General features: G+C 36.5%; 1 protein-coding gene across 8 annotated transcripts in view; it reads right to left on the bottom strand.

The window, feature by feature from the left end:
• The window catches only part of col11a1a (collagen, type XI, alpha 1a), a 121921-nt gene that overhangs the window by 25341 nt on the left and 69744 nt on the right, over window positions 1-26836 (bottom strand). For all 8 annotated transcript variants that reach the window (XM_038304255.1, XM_038304257.1, XM_038304254.1 and 5 more), the window contains 13 exons: window positions 21561-21614; window positions 21054-21161; window positions 16085-16174; window positions 12037-12090; window positions 9086-9193; window positions 8894-9001; window positions 8474-8527; window positions 8068-8121; window positions 7510-7617; window positions 2997-3050; window positions 2866-2919; window positions 1419-1472; window positions 1030-1083 (listed from right to left, as the gene is read on the bottom strand). In XM_038304255.1, the coding sequence (XP_038160183.1) occupies window positions 1030-1083; window positions 1419-1472; window positions 2866-2919; window positions 2997-3050; window positions 7510-7617; window positions 8068-8121; window positions 8474-8527; window positions 8894-9001; window positions 9086-9193; window positions 12037-12090; window positions 16085-16174; window positions 21054-21161; window positions 21561-21614 (954 nt within the window). The remainder of the gene's footprint in view (window positions 1-1029; window positions 1084-1418; window positions 1473-2865; window positions 2920-2996; window positions 3051-7509; window positions 7618-8067; window positions 8122-8473; window positions 8528-8893; window positions 9002-9085; window positions 9194-12036; window positions 12091-16084; window positions 16175-21053; window positions 21162-21560; window positions 21615-26836) is intronic.

Genomic DNA, 26836 nt, shown 5'->3' with positions numbered 1-26836 from the left:
TATTTTAGGATTCTTTAGTCAATTAATTATGTTAATTTGCGGTGCTGTCGTCCGCCTATAAATAGGCTGGCCTTCAGCACGTTGGCGTGCCTTGGTTCCTTGCGCGCTCGTTGCGCGTTCCTTTTTTCCTACCTCGTTTGGGACGCCGCTTTCCACCTGTTCCTTTTTGGTTCCAGCGTGCGCGGTGCGCACTTGTCTTCCTGCTGCGGCCTGCAGCGGACGATCCAGCTTGCATGCGGTATTTTTGTTAACCGTTTTTTTTCTTACTTTTTTCTTGAGTTTTTGGCCTGGCGGGACCGGTAGTCCTGTTTTCGATTTTTCTTTTCTTAGGATATTTTTTGGTCTTTAGTTCGGTACCAGTAGGGGCTTCGACGGCCCTGTATAGGGTTGGCCCCCTGCTGTACCGTTTTGTTCTGTTTGGCCGGCCTGCCAGGTCCAACTTTCTGTTGTTACTTTGGGTTTTTTTTTACTTTTGGGGCACGGGATTTGAGGGCCTTATCTTACTCTTCCCTTCACAGAACATCAGAAGAAGCTGACCAAGAAGAACTAATTGAAGAGAAGTGATAAATAAAAATAACTTTTGAACCCTCATTTGTTGTCCCGTGTCCTCAAATATGTTGTGTCCTTAGCGGGACGTAACAGCAAACACCTTCAAATCAGAACCATCACACAACTCGTCCTTGTAATTCCGCCTTAAGAGTCTGAAAGGAGACTCAATTTGGCAGGACATGTCCTCCTGCCGTGCAAAGCAGTGAAGCCACGCTGAGAAGAGCCAACAGTCTAAATGTGAATAGCAATTACTTCTATTGTGATGGACGCACAGCAGCAGTCCTCTCATTAGATCGGATGCTGTTTCATATCTGCCCTCAAGCTATGCAGAATATACTATCTGGGATACCCAGCACGTTCATTCTGCGGGAAATAAAACGACAACAGAGCTATGTATATGTTAGACTAGTCAGAGCGATGACAACTTTGAATCAAAAATCTGCAGGAAAATGTAAAGCAATGCTTTCAATGTTTTCTTACCCCAGTTCCAGGCTCCCCGGGTGGTCCTGGGTTTCCAGCCTCACCTTGTTCACCCTGTGGATTTATAAATGTCAGTGTCTGAACTGGTAAACCTTCAAGCTGACGCATGGAGAGATTTCCAAACTTCGGAGGGAAATTGTTTGCATTTTCTTTCTGTTACTGATTTGAATGACATATATAAGCATTAGAGCATTTAATATTGTTCAGTATATCCATGTTTTTAAGAGTTATGTCAGTTTTGCTGAACTGCATGACACATAAAGGAATTTTCTCTAAAACACTAATAAAAATACTTTTCTTTTTTCAGATGATATTTAGATGTCATCTCCATTTTACAATCATGACATTGTTCTGGTAAAACACCCTATAGAGCCTGCTGGGGGTCTTACCTTCTCTCCTACTGATCCTACGGGGCCCACACCACCTGGAGGACCTTGTGGACCCTACAGGAACGAACAGAGAAAAAGATAAGTCATCATTCCCTGTCCCGTATCCTTATCAATATATTTATATACACTATATCCCCTATCCATCGAACAGCTTATGACTAGAGTTAATGCAAGATTCAGTAAAAACAATTTAAAACTATTTTTAGGCTTATTGGATTTAATTGTGCAGCAGCCTTTGATTTTCTTTTGTGATATATGTATCTATCAATAATTTTTTTTTTTATTAACAGAACAATCTAAGCTATTAAAGGAATGTTTTTACTTTTTCTCTATAAAAAAGCAAGTTGAAACAAGAAAGAATAATAATAGCACATTTACAATGAATTGTAAACAGTAAAAATATAAAATGGTAATTCCAACTATGCCTCTTGGGGATACGATAGATAGATAGATAGATAGATAGATAGATAGATAGATAGATAGATAGATAGATAGATAGATAGATAGATAGATAGACAGACAGACAGACAGACAGACAGACAGACAGACAGACAGACAGACAGACAGACAGACAGACAGACAGACAGACAGACAGACAGACAGACAGACAGACAGACAGACCTAATACACTAGATGACATTTATATTATACTTAGTTTGGTGAAAGAATAGCATACATAGTTGCTACTAAGTATGCTATTGTTTCAGCAAATGTCATGTTTTAGATTCTGAAAACTTCAATAAATTATTTAATTAGTTGATCATTATTTCAATAATCACTTCATCATTTCATAATAACATAAATGTAGTCAAAAATCAACAATGGAAACTAATCTCATAATTCACTCCTTATTAACTTAGGTTAAACATAACTTTTTCCACCCAAAGCTTTTTTCTTGCGTATGTGTTCATTGCTTTTAAACTAATGTGATTGACTTTAATATCTCTAACATAGTTTATCACCAAATTCATTGGTTTTAGCTATCTAATTAAAAAACAGTTCTTTAAAACAACCTCATTAGAAACCCACATTGCCATAATGAAAGAGATTGAAGTGGAATGGGGAACTAGAACTTATTTCATTTTCTTGAGTTAAGAAAACATGGGTTTCTTGTGCATATTTATTATGTAGGTTTGAGGTAAATTCTGATGGATGTTCTTATTTTTTTATTGCACTACACCATGATCCTTGTAGTTCTTTTACATACATGTACAAATATTCAAGTTATTCCAACCAAACTACAACAGATGGAACAGATGAAAGACACCACCAGAATCCTTTAAAATATTTTAAAAGGAAAACAGCTTACATTTTTAGGTGATCAAATTAAATATTTTAGAAAAGCTGGTGAAATCCTAAAACATGTATTTGTTATAATATTTAGTGCAGTAGATCATTTAAAAAGGCAAATCTTACAATATGATTTATTTTCATAAGAAATACGTACATCAGCTCCACTGGGGCCTTGAGGACCTCTGGGACCAGGAGGACCGGGAGGACCCTGCAAAAAACAGTAAAGCGTTATGTTGCTGTGATGGATATAAAGTTTAATGGATAAAAAGCAGGTATTTTGCTCACCATGGGCCCAACATCGCCATTTTCTCCCTTTTCGCCCGGAGGACCAGGAAGTCCCTAGAGACGAAAAACAATGATCAAACATGTTTTTACATACCAAAAATGATAGAAAACTAAAAATATAATCACGATTTGAAAAAAAAAGAATTAACAGGATAATTATAACTGGACAATTTTAAGCTGAATTGTTACTGATTGGTTGTTTTTGAAACTGAAAATCAAAACTTCTTCCTACCAGTGCATATACCATTTTATAAACACTATCAGGTCAGGTTGAAACCATTATAGTGCTTAAGGATTAAGACAAATGAAAAACATTTTTAAGTTTTAAAGTAATATAAAGCAACTTGTTTAAAAAGGAGAATGTGTTTTCTGCAACATCTTGACACATTGAGAGAGAGAAGGCAAGAGTTTCAGCACCTAACAGGAAGGCTAAACATTGTTTTACTTTATTCTTTAAAGCTTTTAACTTTCTGTCATTAAACAGGCTGGATTTGCAAATATACACAACTAGCTTAAAATTTTAGGGTTCAAGAAAGAATTTACATTAAATTTGTGTGAAGTTAGACATGCTCGCAAGGCTAATGTCTACTTAAGATGCAAAAAAAAATGTACAATCTATTGACTTTCTATCCACTTTCTCTTTATATTAAATAGTTCCTCTGCCACACATGTTGCAGACATGTCTTCTGCACTTTAAGTACTGTAAATAATAAATGTCAGCAGAATATATATTTTCTTAATCCTTAATCTTTACATTATATATCATAGTTTTGAAGAAAACATTGAAAATTTGCCATAAATTTAGAACAGTCCATGACTGATAGCATCTGATGAACAACACTGATGAGCTGTTGCATGAAGAAGCTTTTCATTTGTTTGCATCATTAACTATACAGCTACTGAGATTTAATTTGACCGCAGGAATACATTGTCCTGATTCTCTGTGTCAGACTAGGCATAAATTAATCAGCGCGAATGAATAAGAATTCATGTTTTACCCACTGCTGCACCCAATTACATGTTTATTGAATTATTAACACAAAAAAAAGTAATCAACAGTGCAAGGTTAAGAATAAGTTTACTAAATTAAACCGTGTTTTAAAATAAGAGGTGCCTCAGATATCCTATAAACGAGTACAGGACTTCTATGGTTCAGCTGCCATTTCTGCACCCAAGGAAACAAACAGCTTGTGTTGGTTTTAATTTTTCCTGTCAATAACCTGTATATGTTGACTCCAAGGTGCAGAAATTAATCTGGCTCGCTCATGCACAGCAAATGAGCTGCATGTTGGAGACCTTACGTGTGTTTGATCCCTGACATTTCTGTCGGTAATTGGTGTGATTAAACTGCTGCGGTTTGCTTTTTGTGTGTTTCCTCTTGATCTGGGGCCGCTTTGTCATCAATAAAAGGTGTAAGGTTGTAAAAAAAAAAATTAAATAAGAGGAGGCATAAAAGAAGTTTCTGCTCAAGGAACTTACCGACTGCCAATCAGTACAAGTTTTGTGTTTGGGTATAAATATGGCTCTCCATCTAATTGTCTGTATCTTCATTCTTCATACTTTTTTGTAAAGCATTGTCCCTGGCTGATTGCTGCTTGTCTGCCCCACCCCATGCTGAGAAGCATCATTTGTGTAAAGGTCTCCCCTAATGCTAAAATCGGTTGCAGTGGTGCTAATTATGCAGCCCGGTAAATGAGCTTGATGAGGAACAGACTGTTAGAGTAGGTCAGTTCATGCAATTAATGGGATTGTGATGGGAAGTGAATTACTTCCAATTAAAAGTCCATCGAATACGATCCTGCTGAGAAAGAATAGCACCAAGGAATGATGAGCAGCAGTGTGTGTAATTTCATGAAGACAATGACCCTGATCTCTGCAGTAAACTTCTAAAGTGTTAGGTTTTAGAAGTTGATTACTAATAAATAGATAATTACACATAAATTGAATGCAACCATGGGAAAGGCTGCCTGCCTTGTGCTGTCTATTGAGGACCAAAAAAAACATAATTAAGACTCATAGAGGCTTCATGAGAACCATGTGGCAGAAGAATAGGATGTATTTTTGAATGGCATTGAAACGTTGCATTGGTTTCACAGAGCATTGCACATGTGATGCAGCTGCTAATGTGGGTTTTGGAGGTGGTCTCTGAAATGAGGTGAGAGGTTGTAATCATCTCAGGTCACCACATCATGCCCCACAGATCCAATTAAACTGTGCCAGGCCATGGTGGAGGATGAAAGTCAATGTCGCTACAAGGAGTCCGCGCAGGTAATGAATTGATTCTGATTCTCCTCATTTATTTAGCCAGCTATGGCTGTCATGGTTTCAGAATTGCAGTTCTTGTTTTTTCTTGTTGCTGCATATTGGACTGCATTGCATGATAAATCTTATCATTTCCATCATGTTGTTAAGACCTTTTGAATAGATTCCTGATGTAGTGAAAAACTAACCAAAACGTTTGATGCATATAGTAGTACCGTACTGACAAGAATATAGGACGACCTTTATTATAAGACAAACCCCTCTTTCCAGGACCAACTTTTAGGAACAAAACAAAAAACCAAAAAGAAACAGACTGATAAACTAACTAACTATTTCATATTAAAGTGTTAAAAACTTAATTGAAATATTATGGCATTTAAAGATTTGTGCAATTAAACAATGAAAAAGTAAAAAACAAAAAACACAGTATTGATAAATTAAATAGAAATCTTGCAACAACTCGAATGCGATCTAAACTTTGCTCAAAAATCTGCATGGGGCTTTTACTCACAGAGGTCCTGCCTTGCTGCACTCTATGTCACTCCTACCCTCACCCTGCAGCGCTGCAGTGTTTTGATAAGATTTTCTTTTGCTGTTTGCATTTTTCTGTTTTTTTCTAACGTGCCATCTCCTGACATCGCACTCTGTAACTCCATACTTCTTTGCTGCCTGAAAGTTTTTTTCATGCCTCCTCTGCGTTGAACACCATTATTTTTAAATTAAAATATTTAAATATGCATCATAACTCTGCCTCAAATGTCTGCAAACTTGTCTGACTTTTGATCCACTCTGCTCTGGGCAGAGACTCTCCATTTGTTGCATTCTTGTCACTTTGTCTCTGTTGTGGTAGAAAGATGACCCCAGCCACAGCTAGGTTAATGGCTTTACAAAATAATTGGCGCCCTCTGCTGTTGCATTTCTGTAGCGACCCTAGACAACTGTCAGCCTCTATAATTGGTTAGCCCCTGATTATAAGACGATGCCACGTTTTTAAATCGTTTTTAACAACAACAAAAAAACCTCATCTTATCTGTGGGCAAATACATTATATCACTGCCCCTACCCTACCTATTGCTGCACACAGCTACCGATCCGCTTAACAAGAAGCAGAAATTTGACTCCTCTTAGTTCCCTAGTTTTAACTTATATAGTGCTTTATTATTCCAGAGGAGTGCAAAGTGCTTCACAGTACAATCCATTTCATTCATGTGTTGACATTTACACGCTGATGGTGGTAAGCTACATGGTATCCACAGCTGGCCTAGGGCACGCTGACAAGATGAACTTCTATCAATCCCACCAACAGTAGGTAAGGCGAGTCAACTGCAAGCCTGCAAGACATTGATTACAGGATGATCCCCAACTCATAAGTGAGCATAATCCCAGGTGAGTTGGTAAGTTAGTATGTGTGGCTAAAGCAGCTTAAAGAGGTGGAGCCAGTTATGAAATGAAAAACATATAAAAACGCCAACATATTCAAGTTGATTCTTAAATATAAATTTGTTTTGTTGGTTCAGATCCCTTCACATTGACTCACATCTGTTGAGTTTTAAATAGGTGAACAGAAAATGTCTTGAAGTTACGACTATGACCTATGAAAGGATCCAAATGCCACCTCTGAATCTCTTCTTTTTCAGGAGGGGCAGAGATGTGTGGAAGCATTATCACCAGATTGTGACTCAGACCAAACGCTGCTGCAGGACAGAGACAGCCACTTATTAGAGTCTAAAGTTGACAAAATATAATGGTGAATATAATTGTTCAAAAAAAGGCTCCATTTGACTGAAGCAAAGGACTGCCTGACAGCATAATGGCACAAAACTTCAAAAATGAACTTTAATGGGATGAAAGGGATACAACATTTTTTTTCCTCTAGACAGGATATATTTAAAACTTTTGCTAGCTTGTTACCCTAGTGTGATTTAAATTTATAGAAATTGGTCGCTATGGTATATTTACATGTGAACTTTGGAATTCATTTAATAGGCACTATCCCATCTCAAATAAATAAAATAAGATAAATACAATAATGAGGACTGAATGAGGGATTGAATGCTGTATTCGGACTCGTCCAAAAGGGTTTGTGTGTTATGTAAATATAAAGAAAGTCAAATTCTTCTCTGAACCTGTACTGCACAACTATAGCCTGAACAGTGAGTGTTTCAACCTGAACAGTGAGTCATCTCAATGCAAAGATGATTCATTAATAATGCTGATGCAGTATGTTATTACGGCTAGGTATGGCACCAACCTGCAGACCAATGGGACCAGGGGGTCCAGGGAAACCTCTTGAACCCTCATCTCCCTTCTGTCCAAACATCCCCTGTTGACCTCTGGGACCAGGCTCTCCATCAGATCCCTGAGAAACAACACCTAGATTGAAGCTGTAACCATCTGAAGATATTTACCATAGTTATTTCTTCATCAACCTTTTGCTCAGTCAGTCTTTATTAGAAAGAGATCGAAACATTGGACAATACATGCATATTTTTGTTTTCCTGTACATTAATGCATCCAGCATCCATTCCTTGAATTAACATGATGCACATAGGTATGTTCCCTTCATTTAATATCTGTTGTAAATGTTTCGATTGAATTTGCAAATAAATATTTCTTTTTTTGTTTCAATTGAAACTTGCATAGCTTTTTTTTTTTAACATTGTCTCATTGTTTATCATGCAAATAAACCAAAAATAGGAAAATCACCTCCAGAAAGCAGCAAATATCATGGATCAGTTAAACTGATGTCAAAAGCAAATTTCATTTTCCATTTTTTTATGTGTGATATGATAATTCTATATGTACTTACAGCAGGACCAGGAGCCCCAATAGGACCTTGGATTCCAGCTGGTCCAGGAGGACCCTGAAAAATAACGTAAAAATTAAGGGAGTAAAAAAAAACACAATTTATTATAGCAAGAAAAAACAAATAGTATCTATGAGAGGAAAGTGAGAAAAGTTGAGAAATCTCATGGATGATTTCATCTCAATCTTATTTGTGTTTTTTTTTTTATGATGAATGATTTTTTTGCAATGAGAGATGTCTTTTTACTACACAACATAATAACAAAGATAGATTTGATTGAAATTTGAACTGTCAAAGCATAATTCTTACAGTAATTTGATTTATTCTGTTCCAGGAGGAGGAATCCAATAGAAACACACCGCCAGCATAGTATAAAGAGATATGGATTCATGTGCTTATCATAACCCACCTGCTCTCCCTTATCACCCTTGCTTCCTTTTTGTCCTGGTTCTCCAGCCTCTCCCTAGAAAAGAGAAACACACACAGAAACACCATGTCACATCCACTTTTCTCCTTTTTCAATGTCAACAAAATCAGAAACAACCCTAAAGAGCAGACGTAAAAAGCCGATACGTTTGGATATAGTCGTTAAAGTCAAGGAGAAGTTAATTTTTCATTCCTCAGTTTGAGCACATGAAACCTGTAAAGTCACAGCTGATTTGGAGCTTGAGAGAACACAAGAAGAGGAACTCAGTGTTTCCGTTTTATATCTATTCATTGTGATTTTGACTTGGTTATAAAGACTGAATGATATGTCTTTTAATTGGAAGGGGCTGCATGTGAAACATCTAAGACGATGAGGTCAGAGAGGTGGATGTTGCATACTAACCTTGTCACCATCCTCTCCGGGTGGGCCCTGGGGTCCAGCGGGCCCAGGGAGACCAACAGGACCTTGGACACCATCACGGCCAGCTGGACCTTGAGGTCCTTTCTCGCCCTGGAAGAAAAAATATGTTTGTATTAAAAAAATCGGATGCTAAAGGTCATTGGTTTAAAATCAATTCAATAAGAAAATACTCACAGGAGCTCCTTTCTCCCCAGCAGGACCTGGAGGACCCTGAGGACCAGGTCTACCAGACAAACCAATTGGGCCAGCTGGACCAGCCTGACCTCTTTCACCAGGAGAACCCTTCAATCACGAAAGACATGACAAAAAAAAAAATACTGTATTAAATAAAGCCTTGGTTTTACTGAACAACAGCTTTTGCCATTAAGATCCTGGCAGACCCCGCTGAGTTCTTCCACTAATGGATCAATGCACACATAAACAAACCCTTTAAAGGAAAGTGAGAAAACAGCAGAGGCAACACACAATAACAGGCGCCTTTTAAGTTCTAATGAAACGCTGCTGCTCTTTTATAATGCAGTTGGCATTATCTGCTGTCCGGGGGCGGACGCCTTGGTAGCTCTAAGGGGCGCGTGTCTGCAGCTGAGAAAGCTGTTTTTAACTCAAACAGACGGCTGTATTTACTGAAGATACAGCAAGTCAGTGTTCACATTCATCCATAAACATAATGGCTAACACACTTCTCTTGGTTCTACCAACCTTTTGTATTTTTCACAGGATGGGTCTATATATGCAAAATACCTCTGGCCATAATTAAAATTAGTATTTTATACTTCACAAAATTAAAATTTTGCTTGTTGTGTGGTTTTATACAGCGTTCATTTAAACATAGAAAGTAAAATCATAGATATTAAGTGTTATCCATCCAACCATTTATTAAATATCGTATTTATCGTAGCAAAAAAAGGGTAATTTTCCAGGAATTAAAGAAAACAACCTAACCTGACAAAAAAAAGGAAAAATTTACATCTGAAAATTTGAAAAAGAAAAGAGGATGTATACTTTCCCAGGATGAATGTGCTTGAGGAACTCCCTTGCTAATTCCATATTTTGTCTCAGCATATGGATGCTTCATGGCTGCTTGCTTTCACTGAGACTAAATTTGTTTGCTTGCATTGTTATTTTGTGTGTCGGGAGAGAAAACAGTCCTGCTGAAATATGCTACGGTTTTGCAAGACAAATATTAGATCTTTTAAAGAGGATATGAGCTAATGAGTTTGAATGTATGGCATATATGGCTCGAGCAAGAGCTGCTGAATACATAGAATAATACTGCAGTACATTTAATAACCTCTTAAGTTAATCATAAAAAAATCACTGAGTGCATTTCAAAAATGTTTATGCTGTTCTCAACCGCTGCACCAGTGATTTATATGAGAATTACACAAAGTACCTTGCCAGAGTATTTACAGCCCTTGTACCTTTTCACCTTTTTATAAGTTACAACCACAAACTTCAAATTGATATGTTGCTGGAACAGCATCTAACAGGCTATCCACCAGGATTGCTCTGTATGGAGCTTTATTCGTTTCCCAATAAACAGATTTCCTGTCTATCGTGAGAATAGACATCTCCACAGCACAATGCTGCCACCATACTGCACAGTGGGTATAGGTTGTTCAATGTGGTGTGCAAAATGTCCTTTGTCCAACCATGCTAAAATCTTAAATGTTGCTCTGCACATTCTTCAAAATGGTTGTTGTGTAGAGCAGTGGTTTCTTTGGGCATTTTTTCTTACCATAAGTACCCCAGTCAAAAGTATGGAATGTAGTGTAATGTACAAAAATCTATTATTTTAACTTGACCATTTAATTCTTTGGCATGCTATATGTCCAACTCAAATTAAAAACAATATAAATATGTTACCAAGATGTTAGTAGGGAATCAAAATCAATGCAAAATTAAGGCACGCTATAAATCTTCCTTTATAAAACTGGAGTTTATCTGAGTAACTCCCATATAATCACATTTAACCTTGAGGAATTGGGGAAAAATACTGACCAAAAATTATAGTTACACTCACTCCAGTTGTTTTACATGGTGATCTGAGCCACATCTGAGCCTCCTTTGATGAGGTCAGATATGGGGAAAAAAGCTGATTCTAGGCTGTTCTGTAAATTCAGTCTGTTCCTCTGCTTGGTTTTGATGCGTGTTAAAGCTAAAGGTGAAGTCAAAAATATAAGAAAAACATATTTTCTGTTTCAAAAAGGATTGTATTTTTATAGCTGGTTCCTCAGAAAGTTGAGAAGATCCCCATTTTATTTTACTACCTAACAAATAAAATATTTTCATGTACCCCCTTGCAATGCACTCACGGACCACTAGGGATACAAGTACCCCGGTTGGGAGTCACTGGTCTAAAGCATATGACTTTTAGCAAGCTTTATGGACTTTATTTAACCATAGCGTACCTATTTTGCATGTCAATAGGTATTCAGAACACTGATCTGTAGATCTTTGTAGTTTAACCAGAGTTAGCATGGACTGGCTGCTTCCTCGGCTATTGCTCTCCTACTGTTACACTCTTGTCATACTCCTTCCATTTGGGAGTGATAGTTTATTGCACTCTGTGGGATGTCGGCTCACAGGGTGACTCTGGCTCAGTGGTAAGAGTGATTAATTTACATTTAGAAGACTGTGAATTTGAGTTCAGGCTCTCATACCCACTTGTTGACAATGCATTGAGCAACATCTTTAATGGCAAGTACTGTACGTACACTGAAAAAAATAATGCAGCAGATTTTGGCATCTACCTAATCATATTTAGTTACTTTAACATTATTTTCTCATGTTAGCATGGTTGGACATAAAACAATTATGTTCAAGTAACTAAATATGATTATGTAAATGCAAAAAATTGTTGCATTATTTTTTTTGTGTAAAGTGGCTTAAGTAAGACTAGAAATGCTCTATACAGTTCAGATTTGGTTGAAAACTTAAGAAATCAAAGCTGATTGATTAAAACACACTTTGATCTTTGAGACCATATCAGGAAACTAATCCGAAAGAAAGTTTTTAATCTCAACCTTTAACTTTGAAGCAATTTGTACTTGTGTAAAAAGCTACTGTTTACAGGTATCAACAAAGATTAAAACACAATATTGTCAGGAAATGAGTGTACTTACAACAGGACCAGGTGGACCCTGGGGCCCCTCTCCTCCCTTCAGACCAGCCGGGCCCTGAAATGGAGAGAGACACAAATGTATTTGTACCAGCCGCTGTTTACAATCTGCACACACATCACAGCACAAGCTTCATTAAATGCCTGTCGAGCTACAACTGTCAGCCTCTGTTTACTGCAAGAAGTGCTTTTAGCCCACACATACAAATCCATGAATTACTATTGACATGTCCCCTCTAGCAGACCACTGGCACAAACAAAGAGTCCAAAATAAGTAGTAGGCAGGTTAAAATTGTCACCCTAAATATCATTCAACAGGTTTGAATTCAATAGCTTTGAATAAAGAGACTTTTCAACAAAACATGTTTTCTTAAGAAGAAAGTTTGAATGAAATTTCAGAAATCTACTTAAAAAGTTCACTCAGCAATGATTTTGTTAAACTCACAATTTAAAAAGAGAAAAATGTAAATATATTTAGAAGTCAGACCACACCTAACAAGACCGAGGAGAATATGATGCAACCAGGAGAATTGCTTGTAAGGATTCTATTTCATGGCTTTGTTTAAAAGCTATTAGTTTTATCACGTTAAATTAGGGGATATTTTAAATACATGACATCTGAGTGGTATGGATAAAATATATATCTGATATTTTTGTTGCTTTTCTAGAAATTTAAAGCATGTGCAGACATAATATTCTGTGACTTTTCAGACACCTCTAGCAACTCTTTTTTCGAAAAAGCAACATACCTGGCTATCTAGTTTTTCTTTTTCTATTTAGAAGGGAAAATTAGTCACACATTCACAAAGTTTCCACTCTTCCCCCTTGATTAAAAAGTGGGATATAACATAACATGATGTTTTTTCCTTTGAAAATGTTGCACTATATTAGATCCCTCTCTAAATTTAATCCACACATACCTCATCTACTGTGTGTGCCTAACTGTATATAAGTTGAATTTGATAACATACCAAGACTGATTTATGTAGCGGTGCTTCAGGTGAAATATTATTTAAAACTTGAATTTATTTTATAGACTTAATTTTTAGTTTTATTCGGGTTTAGAGCATTTTTAATCCCTTTCTATCTTGCTATTGTTAAAGTGACATTGTGTAACAATCTCTCTTTTTTACTGCCTGAAATGGATGACTGCATTTAAATATGTGTTATTATTGATGCATCAGTACCTCCACTAATAATCAGGTACATTTTCATAAGTTTATCCATAAGGCTGGTCACCCGTTTGCACGATGCAGGACCATGCATATTCAACAGCATCTCAATGAAAGCGAAAAGACAACTTAGACAGAAAAGCAGAGACATTTAAAATATGAGGATAATCATAAGGGAAGGCCTTCTCCAGGTGGAAGGAGCTAAGATTTTAAAAGGGATGATGAAGTTACCATGTTAACAGGTAAGTGAACTGTACTGCCTAAATTAGCCTAAAGCTAACTTATCCATTTGTTTTAATTATACAGTGTTGCACGTTGTCACAGGAAGCGTCACAGTAGATCCTGCAAACATAATCTTGTTGGTTCAGAACTGTAGGTTTACTTGGGTTAAGTAGCTTTTAAAGTGGTGGTAAATGCTAGCTTTTTGTCACAGTAAAGTTTGTGCAGATATAACATCGGCTCTCAGTCTGCCTTCATTGTGCCAACCGTAGATATGCTGGTGAAGATTCTCAGTCATCCAGGTCATAGTCATTTGAAAAAAGCACTTCGGAAAAGCTTCCAGGATGGGAAGCGAAACGCCTTCAAACTTGGAAACAAAGTCGAGTGGATCGTTTTTGAACTTTTTGGGAAGGACCAACCGCAGATACTGCAACATGTAAACATTACTTTCACTGCTGTGTCTGTGTTGTTGCATTCGTTCCGGTTCTTTAATATTTTATTCTATTCTATTTATTATTTTATTTACTGCATGGTACTATTACATCTGCATTGTCGAGGCTTTGTAACACACAGCGGCTACTGTTGCTGGAATACGTCTTGGAGGCAATGACGCACTAGGGTATAGTTTTCAGTAGAATGGAAAACCCCATTTTGCCACTAGATGGAAGTAATTCTAACACATTATCCCTTTAATATCCCTCTCTGTAAAAGATGGATCAGAGCATTACCATTTATGCCAATTAGGTGATGAAATTAGCTATTATTTTCTTTTTTAAATAGTATAAAATCCATCTGTATAATTCCATTTTAATTTTGCTAAATTTCTTTATACATTTTTCTGCTATTTTTTCTCTTTTTTTTAATTCGTCATTCTAGTGCTGTCCTAAGTATTTGAACAGTGGCTCATGCAGTTGAATTTTCCTATTGGTTGAAACAGTGCTTGCTGGTACACACCCTGTGTAGCACTGTGTTAGACATAAAACTGAGACAGAGGATTCTTTAGCAAGTCATCCTGTCTTTGCAGCTTCAGCACCAAAGGCTTCAGACCACTGGAAAAAAAATCTAAATCTAGATAATTAATTTTCTTAAAATAAGTGCATTTGTTCTTGTATTGAGGAGGTAAAAGACACATTTTGCCAATGGAACAAGACAATTCACATTTAAAATAAGAAAACACAATTGCATTGTCTTATTTTGAGTAACTGTTATCTAATTATCTTATTTTAAGAGTAAAAATACTCGTTCTTTTGGCAAATTACCTCATTTACCTGCTGAAATTAAAGGGTAAATAGACTTAATTTAAGAAATTTTTACTTATTTTTGGAAAGTTTTTCATGTGAAGTTAGCACCTTCCCAAGCGATTCAAACAGACAGGGTGCTGACTTCATCAAAGTGATTAAAATACTTGGACAAATTAATTAAACAACGTAACATAAAAAAAACACTGAAAAAACTAGAATACACTGGTAATTTTCAAAACGTGTCTGTTTTACTTAAACAAAAATAAAATAACTTTTTTTTTAAGTTAATAATGTTATACAGTACTAGGGTGCTGCTGTGGTGTAGAGGTAGAGGGCATGATCCATATACCGGCTGTTGCAGGTTTGAGTTCTGGCTATGCTGACTTTTAACAAATGTCTCCGCCTGCTCTTTTCACCCACTTTCCTGTCTGCATACTTTAAAAAATAATCAAAATAAAGGCCAGTAGAGCCAAAAAATGATGCTAGAAGTCAATGGAAAATGTTGCCATATTTGTTTCATTTAAGAAAGCTTATTTTTTCTCAGGGCGTGTTTTTATATATCTGCCTCTGGATGCTGAGGTTATAGTGGGAAAGGAAAAAACCCTGCAGGGATGCAAATGTTGATCGATCAAACTGTTTGTGAGATCGGTGTAAAAAAATTCCAATTCATATTCCTTTCTCTTCGTTGTGGAGAAAACACTGCATGGGTGGGTTTTCTTATATTTTTTTCTGTGTCCAACGTGCGCTTGCATACATGCATTCATGCGTGTGTGTCTCTATGTGCAGCTCGCCATTGAGCAAGAGAGCAGCACACGGCAGTATGGGTAATGAGTGTCTGCAAGCTGAGGCGCTGTGCTGGGCTAAATTACAATGGCAGAAAACAATCAGGCGTGCTGCTGTCCTGCAGAGTATTACTGACCTTGAGGACACACTTTGTTTCCTGACAGTATATCCATTCCCAGCCACTCCAGTCTAATTGCCAACATTTTGACTTAATAATTTATTTACAAAATAATGAATGCAGAAACAAATGCTACTCCTTCCAAAATGCTGCCGCTGACAAATGAAAACAATAGAAGTCCTTGAATTAAACAGGGGAGACTTTTCAAAATAAGTCTCTAACGAACCCCAAATTTTCTGAAAAAGACCCATTATCCACTGTAGCAGCTTGAGCCGTAGATTCTGTGGCAGTGGAGCTGTGCAGAAGCTTGCCTGTTCATTTGTAAGATGTCACTTTGGATTTCCTCTCACTGGATTGATTGCTACAAGTGAATTCCAGAGCTGTTGCTTCTAATGAAGTGAACAGCTCCAGATAGGTGTGGGTTCATTTGTTATGTAGCTGTGGTCCATCGCTTTCTACCAGCAAATGCATGTAGAGTGAAACTATGATGAATAGCTTCAGGTGAAATTTTGCTTTTACCGTTGCTCCAGGTAGACCTCTTTCTCCAGGGAAGCCCCGAAGGCCAGGGGGACCGTCTTTACCAGAGGAGCCTTGTGGTCCAGGATCACCCTAAATAGAAACCATTTTTTTTGTTATTGTTCACAAAGATGTACAACGTCAACAGTTTTATTCTAATCAGCTGTGATTTGCAAAAATAAAATGTTGGAATAGAAATTAAATATGCAGATCAGATATAAATTATGTATTGTAATTAGGTGCAAAAACAAGAGGTAATTTTTCAGATTAGATTTGTGATGTAAGATATAGAATTGTTTTAAATTTAAAGCTGTTTTGCTTGCATGGTTGTAATAAAAGGTTTCCGCCAAGGCGCCACGTCTTGTGAGGGCGTGATTACACGAAAAAACATCAGTCGGTTGTGTACAAGAAGAGTTTTTTTTTTTATTATTATTATTTTGCATGTCTACTAAAGTGCACTAATCTTAAGAAAAATCCCCACACATACAGAACGCATAATGAGTCTCAAGCAACAACATTTTGGTATTCTTGTTGTAAATTTTTTCTCCTGCCATGGGGTCTTACTAATGCGCCACATCGGATTCAATAAAACGTTCTTAATTTCAACAAATGATCCTAAATGATAGTCATAAACTTGATACGATCCACCTCTGCCTAAGTGAGAGAAATGTCAATTTCCAATTACCATTCAAATAATTCCAATAGAAAGATACAACTTAAGAACAAATTTATTTGGACAAAAATTTCTTGCTTGAGGCTCAAATATTCTGTTGGTATCAGATGCTTGGGTTCCTAATTAAAAGGCTATTATGTTGTTTCAAAGCATTTAAAGTTTCTTTTGATAAAGTCCAGTAAAGATATTGAGATAGGTGAAACCCCAAATGGATCTTTCAATTTAAAAATGTGATTATCTAAAATTCTATATGAGTAAGGAAGTATTATTTCACCCGGGTTCAAATCTGACCTGTGGTTCTTTACCACCTGTCTCTCCCCCTCACTCGCACTCCCTGTCCTGTCAGCACAGTGTACAAAAAACAAGCCACTAAAGCCGTAAAAAACTAAAAAAAATAAATAAATAAACATATTTGGTTTTGGGATTGACGCCACACTGGTGTGAATTTTAACAGTATATTTTAACACAAACCTATTGTAATGTTAAAACCACACCCAGTAGTACTGGATAATTAACAATGGCTGGTGTAAATTTAACAGCAATTGGGTGTCAGTCGATTAACCATATATATATATATATATATATATATATATATATATATATATATATATATATATATATATATATATATATATATACACACACTTTTTTGGTGTTTAAGTTGGCATTATTCCTGTGTATATGCTATTTAATCGCAGGGATGGTACTACAGTAGCCCTTCCCAGTCAAACGCCAGCCGAATGCCAGCCCACTTCCCTCCAAATCCCAGCGAAATCCCCTCTAACTTCCAGCCACTGGAGTGACCCCCTCTTGTATATATATATATTTTTTTTTTTATCTGAATACACCCTTTCACTGAATTACAGGGTCTGGCCAGGAGATGGTGCCTCTCTTCAGATCTTAATGTCCACAACTCATGACACTGATCATATTTTAGTACAGATGTTGATGTTTAAAAGGGAATTGTAGGGGACCAGCCAAGGGCTCATCAAGGAAAGTGGAGACATTTTGAATGGCTACTACTGTATCTGGGTTAATAATTGAACTTTATTAATCTCACATTGGACAAATTTACCTCTGCGCCATTGTGCATTATGCAGAGCAGTGTGGGGTTAAGGGTCTTGCTCAGAGACCCAGAGTGGCAGTCTGTGGGAGTGGGGCTCGAATTCAGAACCTCTGGATTCCATGCTCTATGCCCTAATCACTAGGCCGTCACTTCCCAATAATAATAAGAGTCTCGGTTTTCCCTGAGTTCAACTGGAGGCTATTATCACCAAACCACTGCTCCACTACAGAGAAGTAGTAAATTAAGTGTTTTAGTTTATGCGTATCAGATAAATGAGTAACATAACTGAAGGTCATCTGCATATAATATGAGATGAATGAAACCTAAAATAAATTTCCCAAAACACAAAAAGGAGTATTTCCGATGCTTTTATGTTAACAAACTGTTCATCTTTTAAACACATTATCTTCTTGTTCTTGTTTTTATGCAATATTTTAGATGTCTACTGCAAGAACCTCAAGAAAACAGGTTTCAGGAGGTAAGTAAATAGGACTACATCCATGTAGACTCAACTATAAGGTATAAAAAGTTTGAACAATTTGTTAAAGGAATAGTACACCCAAAACATGATTAGCCTTCATTTTCTACTCACCCCCATGCTGAACAACACTCTGGAGTACTTTTTTGATATCTCAAATGCATCTGGAGATCTGGGAGGCTTCTTGCTGTCTGCTGACATTCAAATAATGGAGGTCTATAGTGACCGAGACAGAAAGGTCCATAAAAGTCCACAAAAAACGTGTCAATATTCCTCCATACTGCTCGTCCAATGTATTCCAAGTGTCCTGAGTGGGTAGCGTCCAAAATTTACTCGAAACGAAGTCATTTAGAATGTTTTTAGAGCATAAACAGCAGTGTATAGGATTTCCTAAAAGCGCGTTCACGAGTCTACGGAAACCGCGGCAGACCAAACCAGATGAAAGTGCGCATTCAGCGTCTGCTCTGCCGATAATGCAAGCGTAGAAGAAGAAATGTGCTGTTTACCTGTGCAAAGAAAGAAACAACGAAAGAAAAATGTCTGAGGACTTCAGTGTTGAGGAAGAGCATGAGTTCTTTGCCGAGCTGAATGCGCACTTTTGTCTGGTTTGGTCTGCCGCGGTTTCGTAGACTCGTGAACGCGCTTTTAGGAAATCCTATACACTACTGTTTATGCTCTAAAAACATTCTAAATGACTTCATTTCGAGTAAATTATGGACGCTACCCACTCAGGACACTTGGAATACATTGGACGAGCAGTATGGAGGAATATTGACACGTTTTTTGTGGACTTTTATGGACCTTTCTGTCTCGGGCGCCATAGACCTCCATTATTTGAATGTCAGCAGACAGCAAGAAGCCTCCCAGATCTCCAGATGCATTTGAGATATCAAAAAAGTACTCCAGAGTGTTGTTCAGCATGGGGGTGAGTAGAAAATGAAGGCTAATCATGTTTTGGGTGTACTATTCCTTTAATTCAGAAAAAAATTATTTAAGCTTTCAGCTTAATTGAGTGCAGACATGTTAAGAATATATATTCTTAACATGTTTGACTAGTAAAAAAATAGAAAAAGAACAAAAATATATATAAAGAATAGATGGCTCTTTCCCTGTATTAATATGAGTTCTACTTTTAAAAGTTCCATTGGAATATACTACAATTATACATTATATATTCATAAAAAAAAACAACAGCATGATTTAAAACCCAATATAAAAAGCTGTTTTTCTTCGAAAGGTAATTTTCATCTGACAAATGAATCTCATCCAACCGTGCTTTGGTTTAATGTTACTTTATTTTTCTATTTCATTTTGAATTATTGTTGATATTATCCATATTTCCTTTTATATCTGATGTATTTCTAACTCTACTTTCCTAAAGCAGAGCTCACCTGAATCATCAAGTCTACACAGATTCTATATTTCGGCAGTCTATGTATAAACACAGAGCAGTGCATTAGACTTTGTATCAACTAATGGCTTTGTGCTTTCCTCCAGGAATAGAAGCGCACCTTTTTTTTAAGCCCCAAACAAACCCTAATGGTCCATTAGTCGCATTTACCTGAAGCATGTATGATTTTCTATTCATCAACTCTGCTACGACACAGTCAATGAAGAGCCCCTGTCGAAGCCAATAATGTTTTCCCAGCCATGATGTGAACATTTAGTCAATGAATATTTAGGAGAAACTGAAATGAATGAAATGAACTGTCATTAAAGCAAAATAGTGATATAACCTGTTTCTTTTTCTAGTGTACATACATTCTCATTTATTTTATTTATATTCTAACAAGCTTTTTTATATTCTACTCCAATGAAAAAAGGTCATATATGATTAGGATTTGATTTTTATTCACTTTGGTTTGCTTATTTGGATGTAGTAAAGTACTTATAGATTCATAAATGAGTTGGGATATAGGGGATATCCTGTTTTACATTAAAACGTACATTATAAAGGCTTATTTCACTAAAACCATTATTGCCTTTTTTGTGTTTGTATGCAGGTCTGTCTTTGTGTGTGTTGACAGATGGACTTGAGAGGTATTAGAAGGTTTGCTCTCGGCTGCCAAGGCCTCCTCAAAGTTACACTAGCATAGTGATGCAAAGGTTTGAGAACGGAGGGAGAAAAGGCAGCTGGTGAGCAGCTGAGGGTTTGGACTTAGCCGACTGACTTGATTAAACTGTCCGCTTGGAGAAGACAGGGAGAAAATAAAAAGAAGGTCTGACGGGGGTGGGCGGGGTATGCTGAATGGTCCTAGGAATCAGGGGCTTGTCTAGAGCTGGCCATCGCTCTGCTTTACAAAATGGGAGCTCTCTGCTCCTAATGGGCTGTAAATTGCCAAGCAGGGAAGGACAGGGAGGGAGAATATCTCAGCTACTTGAACAGAAAGGACAGGTGAGAATCTTGCTATTGATGAGCTCTGATTTAGGCTGAATTAAATCTCTGCAGGATGCTGCATCCTTAGACTGTAATCCAAACCATCCAGGAGCTTCTTGCCTTTTTATGACGATAATGAGCACAAGTCTTTGAAAGCGTTCAAAATATGTAAAGTCAGTAATAGACTAGCTGGCAAGGAGTGGTTACATTTTTAGGCTACATGTTTTTGTCTGATCTTCTTGTAAAGCACCCATCTGGCATCACCTCCTGGTGGAAAATCTTTTAGCTTTTTTCATAATCGAAGGTTTGTATTCACATGTAAAGAGACGGGGATCTTTATTGTCTGCCCTCTTTCACCATTTTATACTTCAACCATACCTTGGCTCCCTCCTTGCCAGCAGCTCCAGGAAGACCTTGCTCTCCAGGTGGGCCTGGGGGCCCGGGATGTCCTCTCTCACCAACAGGACCGGTCTCACCAGTGGGTCCCTTAGATGATTACATTTTCAGATAAATAATTTTAGTTCAACATGCAAAAACAACAACAACCAAACAATGTGACCCATTCATTGGTTCTATCTAATGCAATAATTAAAAGCTTGTCATAACAGGGCTCAGATGGTTTATGCATTTTAAATTTAAATTAATTTCTGTCTTTTTAATATCTAAATGATCGTCTCTTAATATGTCAATTATATTATAGCTGTCTCTACACTATTAAATGAAAATTTTAAAAGGTTTTAGAATCAAAACTTCAAAATAAGTTGTTAACCAGTAATACATTTATAAGTGGGAATTGTTGGTCTTATAAAAGCTCTTTCACTAATGTGATATTTTTATAATAACAGTAAAAATGAGAAATAAATCTATGTTTGAAAAGTCTCGTACCTGAGGCCCGACAACACCTCCTGGTCCAGGTGGGCCAGTTTTCCCTTGGAAACCCTGAGATCAAGAAGAACATTTCAATATTTTTTCATAAAACATCACCTGAATATTGAGTCAAATGTATAAACTTTGCAAATGACTAAACGAAAATAGAATATACAAGTTTATACTTTGGCCTAAGTTTATTGGGATATGTAAAAAGAGCTCAAATGTTAGCATGATGCATGTTTGATATATAAAAATTTCTCTAGTTGACTCCCAACTACGTCCAAATAGATTATAATGAAAACCAGATATTCTGCGAAACGATTAAGTGTGTTTTTATTATTGTAGATGGTTTGATCACCTAAAAATATGTCTAAAGCAAAGCTGACAGCAGCACACATTTATTAAACACAATTTACAGAATACTTTTCTCCGCTAAGCACATTTTTTTAAAAGTGTACATTAAAGTAGCCATGCAACTTTTTAAAGTCATGTTTAATTTTATCAAATAAGGAGCTCAACTGATCGAACTTTTTTAAAGGGTATTTACGATCTATGTTATTTTTTAGGTTTCGGGGGGGTCAGGAAATGCTCAACGTGTTGTTTAAAAGTAGACGATAATAAAAAATGTGACTGTTAAATAACCAAAATATCTCATCTTACTTATTTATTAAATAAAGGTGAGGAATAAAAAGTGCACCTCAGGTTTAGGGCTGCACAATGCATAATTGTAAGAAATGGCATAAAAGACAAGTAAATTACTCTGGACTTTTATTGAAAAAAAACAAGTTGGCTTGTTTAAAAGAAGCATTAGCATTCCATTCTCAACAATAAGCAATCTGGACACCATAACATTAGAAGTAATTGGGCTAAAAGGCCAATTTTCTTATTGTTTGCTTGTTAATGGCATAACCATAAAAGCCAGGACAAATACTCCACAGCCAGCAGTTTCTTTTTTTGCTCTTTTCGAATGCCCTTGAAAATGTTGCCATGTGATTTAATTTTTTTTAAGAACACACAGTCAGTCCTGTGCTCAAATTTTAGTTAAACCTCTCTCTACTTTTTTTTCATACTATTCTGATATCTCTGTCCAAACTTATGAGGGTGAAATGGAAGAAATGTGACACTTTCAGCAGGAGAGAAGCACTGCTGTGGTGATTACTACTGTATGTTCTGGTAAATCTGTGACATCAAAAAGAAACCCTTTCAAATCCAACAGTATCAAAGTGTGGCTCTCCCATGGTGGCTCAGTGTCATCTGGGGCTCCGAAAATAACCGCGTACTCTTCTCTACATCTGTTGAGTCTTGAGTCTCAGGTTTTCTACAGTGTACATACCCACTTATACCCCCTTAAGTACTTATTAGGCGACTTCCTTTGCTACAGGATTTAATATTTAGCAATAAGAGGAGATGGATACAAATACAATACTTTCAGATATCATTTGATTTAATTTTTTTTAGATATGGAGCAAAATTATGGATTGAGTATGCAGATTACTGCAATAAAACTGACAATTATTTTGCTTTCAAAATGTAAATTGTAAAGTGTAACTAAATTACAATACCAACAGTAAATCTGTTGAAGAAATACTTTATTTTGTTATGCACTTAAACTGAACTTTAAATATTTGATAATTACAAACTAAAAGTGGTTTAATTTGCATTGTTATGGTTGATTGGTATATATAACATGATCAATTGGCAGAAAGTGATATTTCTTTCAATGAAAAAATATGATTTTGAAGATTTTGTTTATCAACTTGAGCTCTGAAAGAATAACTGGTTCATTTGTGTCTAGCTCTATAAAAACAGTAAGCCTGTTTAGGTTTCTACTACAAACTTTCTCTTTCTTATATCATTTTTTGTTTTAATTATGTGGAAAAAAATAAACAAATAAACATAGAAATCATGTATCATTTTCAGATTTATTATCATGAACTTTTTTGTTTTGAGCTATCTTAACAATGCATAAAGTCTGTGTAATACCGTAAAAATTGTCAAATTTAAAGTTGTATCTTTTCAAAGAGCCGTTTATACAGATGTCTTATAATCATCTGAACTGGGTATTATTTGACAATCTACTGCAAACTTATTGAAATCAGGCTTTTGTGTATAAATCTGTCTGTTGCCTCCTCAGGTTTAAACAGGGTTACTACTGGGTAACTGGGTATGCCAGGTTACATAGAAAATCGATAGCAGTAGCTCTACCCTGGGTAGCAGGAGTTTTCTTAATTAAAAGAAAATATATTTTATTTTTTTTATTTTTCTTAATTAAGACAATATAAAAAAAAATAGTAAATTGGATTAAAAAAAAGTCTGCATCACTCACCAGCCTAGTAAAATAATTATTTTTCTCTAAATCATATTTAAAAAATTATAAAATGTATCAAAATTGGAGAAAATAAGTGTCCGTTTAGTCTAAATGTGTTAATGCCTCTAGACATTTTTGTTTATATTAAGGGTTACATATTTATTGACGGTCTCCACTAGAATCACTACATGTGGGAAGAAGGAGCCGCCACACGGCACCTCGGAGCCAAATGGTACTAATCAGGGTTGCTTGACTCCACAGAACCTTCCTCTCTTTCCCTTATTTCCTCTGTGTCTTGTCAAAACTTTAGAGAGAAATCCTCCACCATTTACGATTGCAAAACTATCCTCAGTGGGACTGCTCTGCTCTCCATGTTTGTGTTGCTGTAAGTTCCAGTATGTCGCTGTCGCCCACTTCTTAACCCCACCTTACTCTCCTTGGTCCTCTCAGCGCAGCCGCCACACCGCGCATTTTCAAATATTATATGTTGATGAAACAAGGCTCTGGAGCAACATGAGTTGTACTTAAATATTAATGTCCTAGTTTACTAATCAAACATTTTCTACCTTTATCTGTGCTGATAAGGGCTGCCATTCTCACATAGAACACCTCAGTAAACTGGCTGACATGAATAAATCTTTGATGATGTGTTAAGCAGAATCACAGACAGTGATGACACTAAAGCAAACTGTAAAGCTTTGAGCTCTCTAACTTCTTGGTTTTGACTTTCACTTGACTTTTCCAGTTTGATTCGATCACTGAACACTTCGCTTCTTGAATCCATAAGCAATTCTCTGAGGATAAGTTGATTTGAAAGTTATCATCCTAAAACCAGAGCAAGCTTTAGATCCAGGCTTCCAGGGAGCCAATCCTGGCTGACATACAGTGTGTCCCCAGGCTTATTGATCACTATACTTCGCCGTTCACTGTGATGTATTATTCAATGAAACTCCTTCAGGCCATGCCATCCCAGCCTCCGCAACAGCATCAACACCGGCATCAAGGCTTGATTTGCACTTCCTGGAATTCTGATTGTTTTGCTCAGATTGGATGCCTGAAAGCATCTTTATTGCTGTGATCCATTTTCATATTGGATGCTTGTGCTTCCTGTTCTCCAGAACGTAAATCTGCAGCCCTTAGCGCCTTATAAGTGTCAATCGTTATGGCTCGAAATGCAGCGCAGCCAGAGAAGAGCTTGTGTGTTGTGTATTACATTATCTACAGGAAAGGGACAGGTGGAAGTGGAAGCTCTAATAACAGAGTTGATGATCTGTCAAGCTTGTAGTGAAATTTATTGTCCTCGGGGACTCGTCAAGCAAAGGCTCACTGATGCATACTAAGTGAGGAGATCGAAGATGAGAGCAGAGGATTTCAGCAAGATGTGATTGAATTAAGTTTTTTTTTTCTTCTGTGGGGTAATTCTTACACAGAAGTCCTTGGGATCTTTACTTCAGACTTAGTAAACACATTAGTCATTTGGAGCAATAGGAGTGACTGGTGCAAGTAATTCCATGTTAAACGTTGCAGTTGTTCTCAGTTACTTTCTTTGAAGGATGGGAGCCATAAAAAGGGGTATGGGTAAAAAGCTTTAAAATAAATAATGCTTTTTGCTCTAGTCACATAATCACACTCGAGCTATTCTACTCTTGTAACAATCTTTTTGTTAGGTGAAAATATACACAAAGGTTATTGGTGTTATTCCTTATTCATTTCTACCACTTAGACTTAGTCTTAGACAACTTTTATTATTTTATTTCGATTTTTGTACAACTCTCGTGACATTTCCATTTATTAAAATGCTGCAGTGACCAAATGTAAACAGTGTTTGAGAAAAAACAAGGTGCAAAAAAATGCAATGATATGGAAGTTCAGAGCATTAAATTTAAATGGTGCAATTATGTCGTGTTTTGGTTTGGTGCGAAGTCTGTGACATGATTTAGAGTTTTTTCAACAGTTCAGCTGTCTGATGGTGTTGGGGAAGAAGTTGTTCTGGAATCTGCTGGACCTGCTTTGAATGCTTTAAAGCCTCTTTCCAGAGGAAAGAAGGGAGAAAAGTCCATGGTGGGGGTGTGAGGGGTCATTGATAATGTTACGGGCTCAGGACACACCGCCCACTGGGAAAAGTTTGGGAAAGAAAATATTCTTGGCTAATAAGCATCAACACACATATACATTAGTTGAATATTATTTTGTGTAATCTTGATCCCATTTTGAGGAGTTGATAGGAGAAATTATTTTTTTGTCAATCTAAAAACAGCATTAAATCTCCAAAACCAGTAAAAATAACATTTTTTATCAAAACTAAAGGAAATAATAATTTTAGAGAGTTTCCCCCTTTTCACTTAACATTCATTCTGTTGCTTAAGAAAGTCATATTTTTTGAGAGAAAAGTTTCTGCACATTGACTGATTGCATAAGAGTGTACAACTTTCCAACCAGACTTTGTTAAATCCTATTTTGATTTGAGTCATTTATAGTGAATCTGTTGAACCTGAGGTAAGAGTTATTCATCCTTCTGTAATGATGGGAAACCACAGCTTTCCAAGAGGTAAGAAATGATTAGTATGATAATACTGTATCAAGGTTTTAGTCTGGAGAATTGACAAAAGATATATAAATTATATGAATAAGTAATGATGAATTTATTAAACTACATAACATATAAAGTAGAAGTTTTTGTTTTATATATTAGAGTAAGATAAAGCTACTGCCACTGAAGATGAGTTCACTGTAAGGCTTTATTACCTGGGTTACAAAATATATAGTAGTAGCAGGACGTTAAAGACAAACGGATATTTTACAGAGAGCTTCTTTAACTTGATATTTGAAAAGAGATATTTTTGGTCAACAATATTTACTATCGACACTGAATCAGACCTTTTCTGAAAGGTGTGGCAAGAGAAAAAAATACATAAATATTTGCACTTAAACCCCCTGAAAACATATTGGGAGGATTCGTCCTGTTCTAGTTTAGTGATTCCAC

The sequence above is a fragment of the Cyprinodon tularosa genome, unplaced genomic scaffold (assembly GCF_016077235.1).
Source record: "Cyprinodon tularosa strain WSP-4 unplaced genomic scaffold, ASM1607723v1 ctg53, whole genome shotgun sequence".
NCBI classification, from domain to species: domain Eukaryota; kingdom Metazoa; phylum Chordata; class Actinopteri; order Cyprinodontiformes; family Cyprinodontidae; genus Cyprinodon; species Cyprinodon tularosa.
Note: the sequence above shows the minus strand (reverse complement) of the source record. Positions and strands in the feature narration are given on the sequence as shown.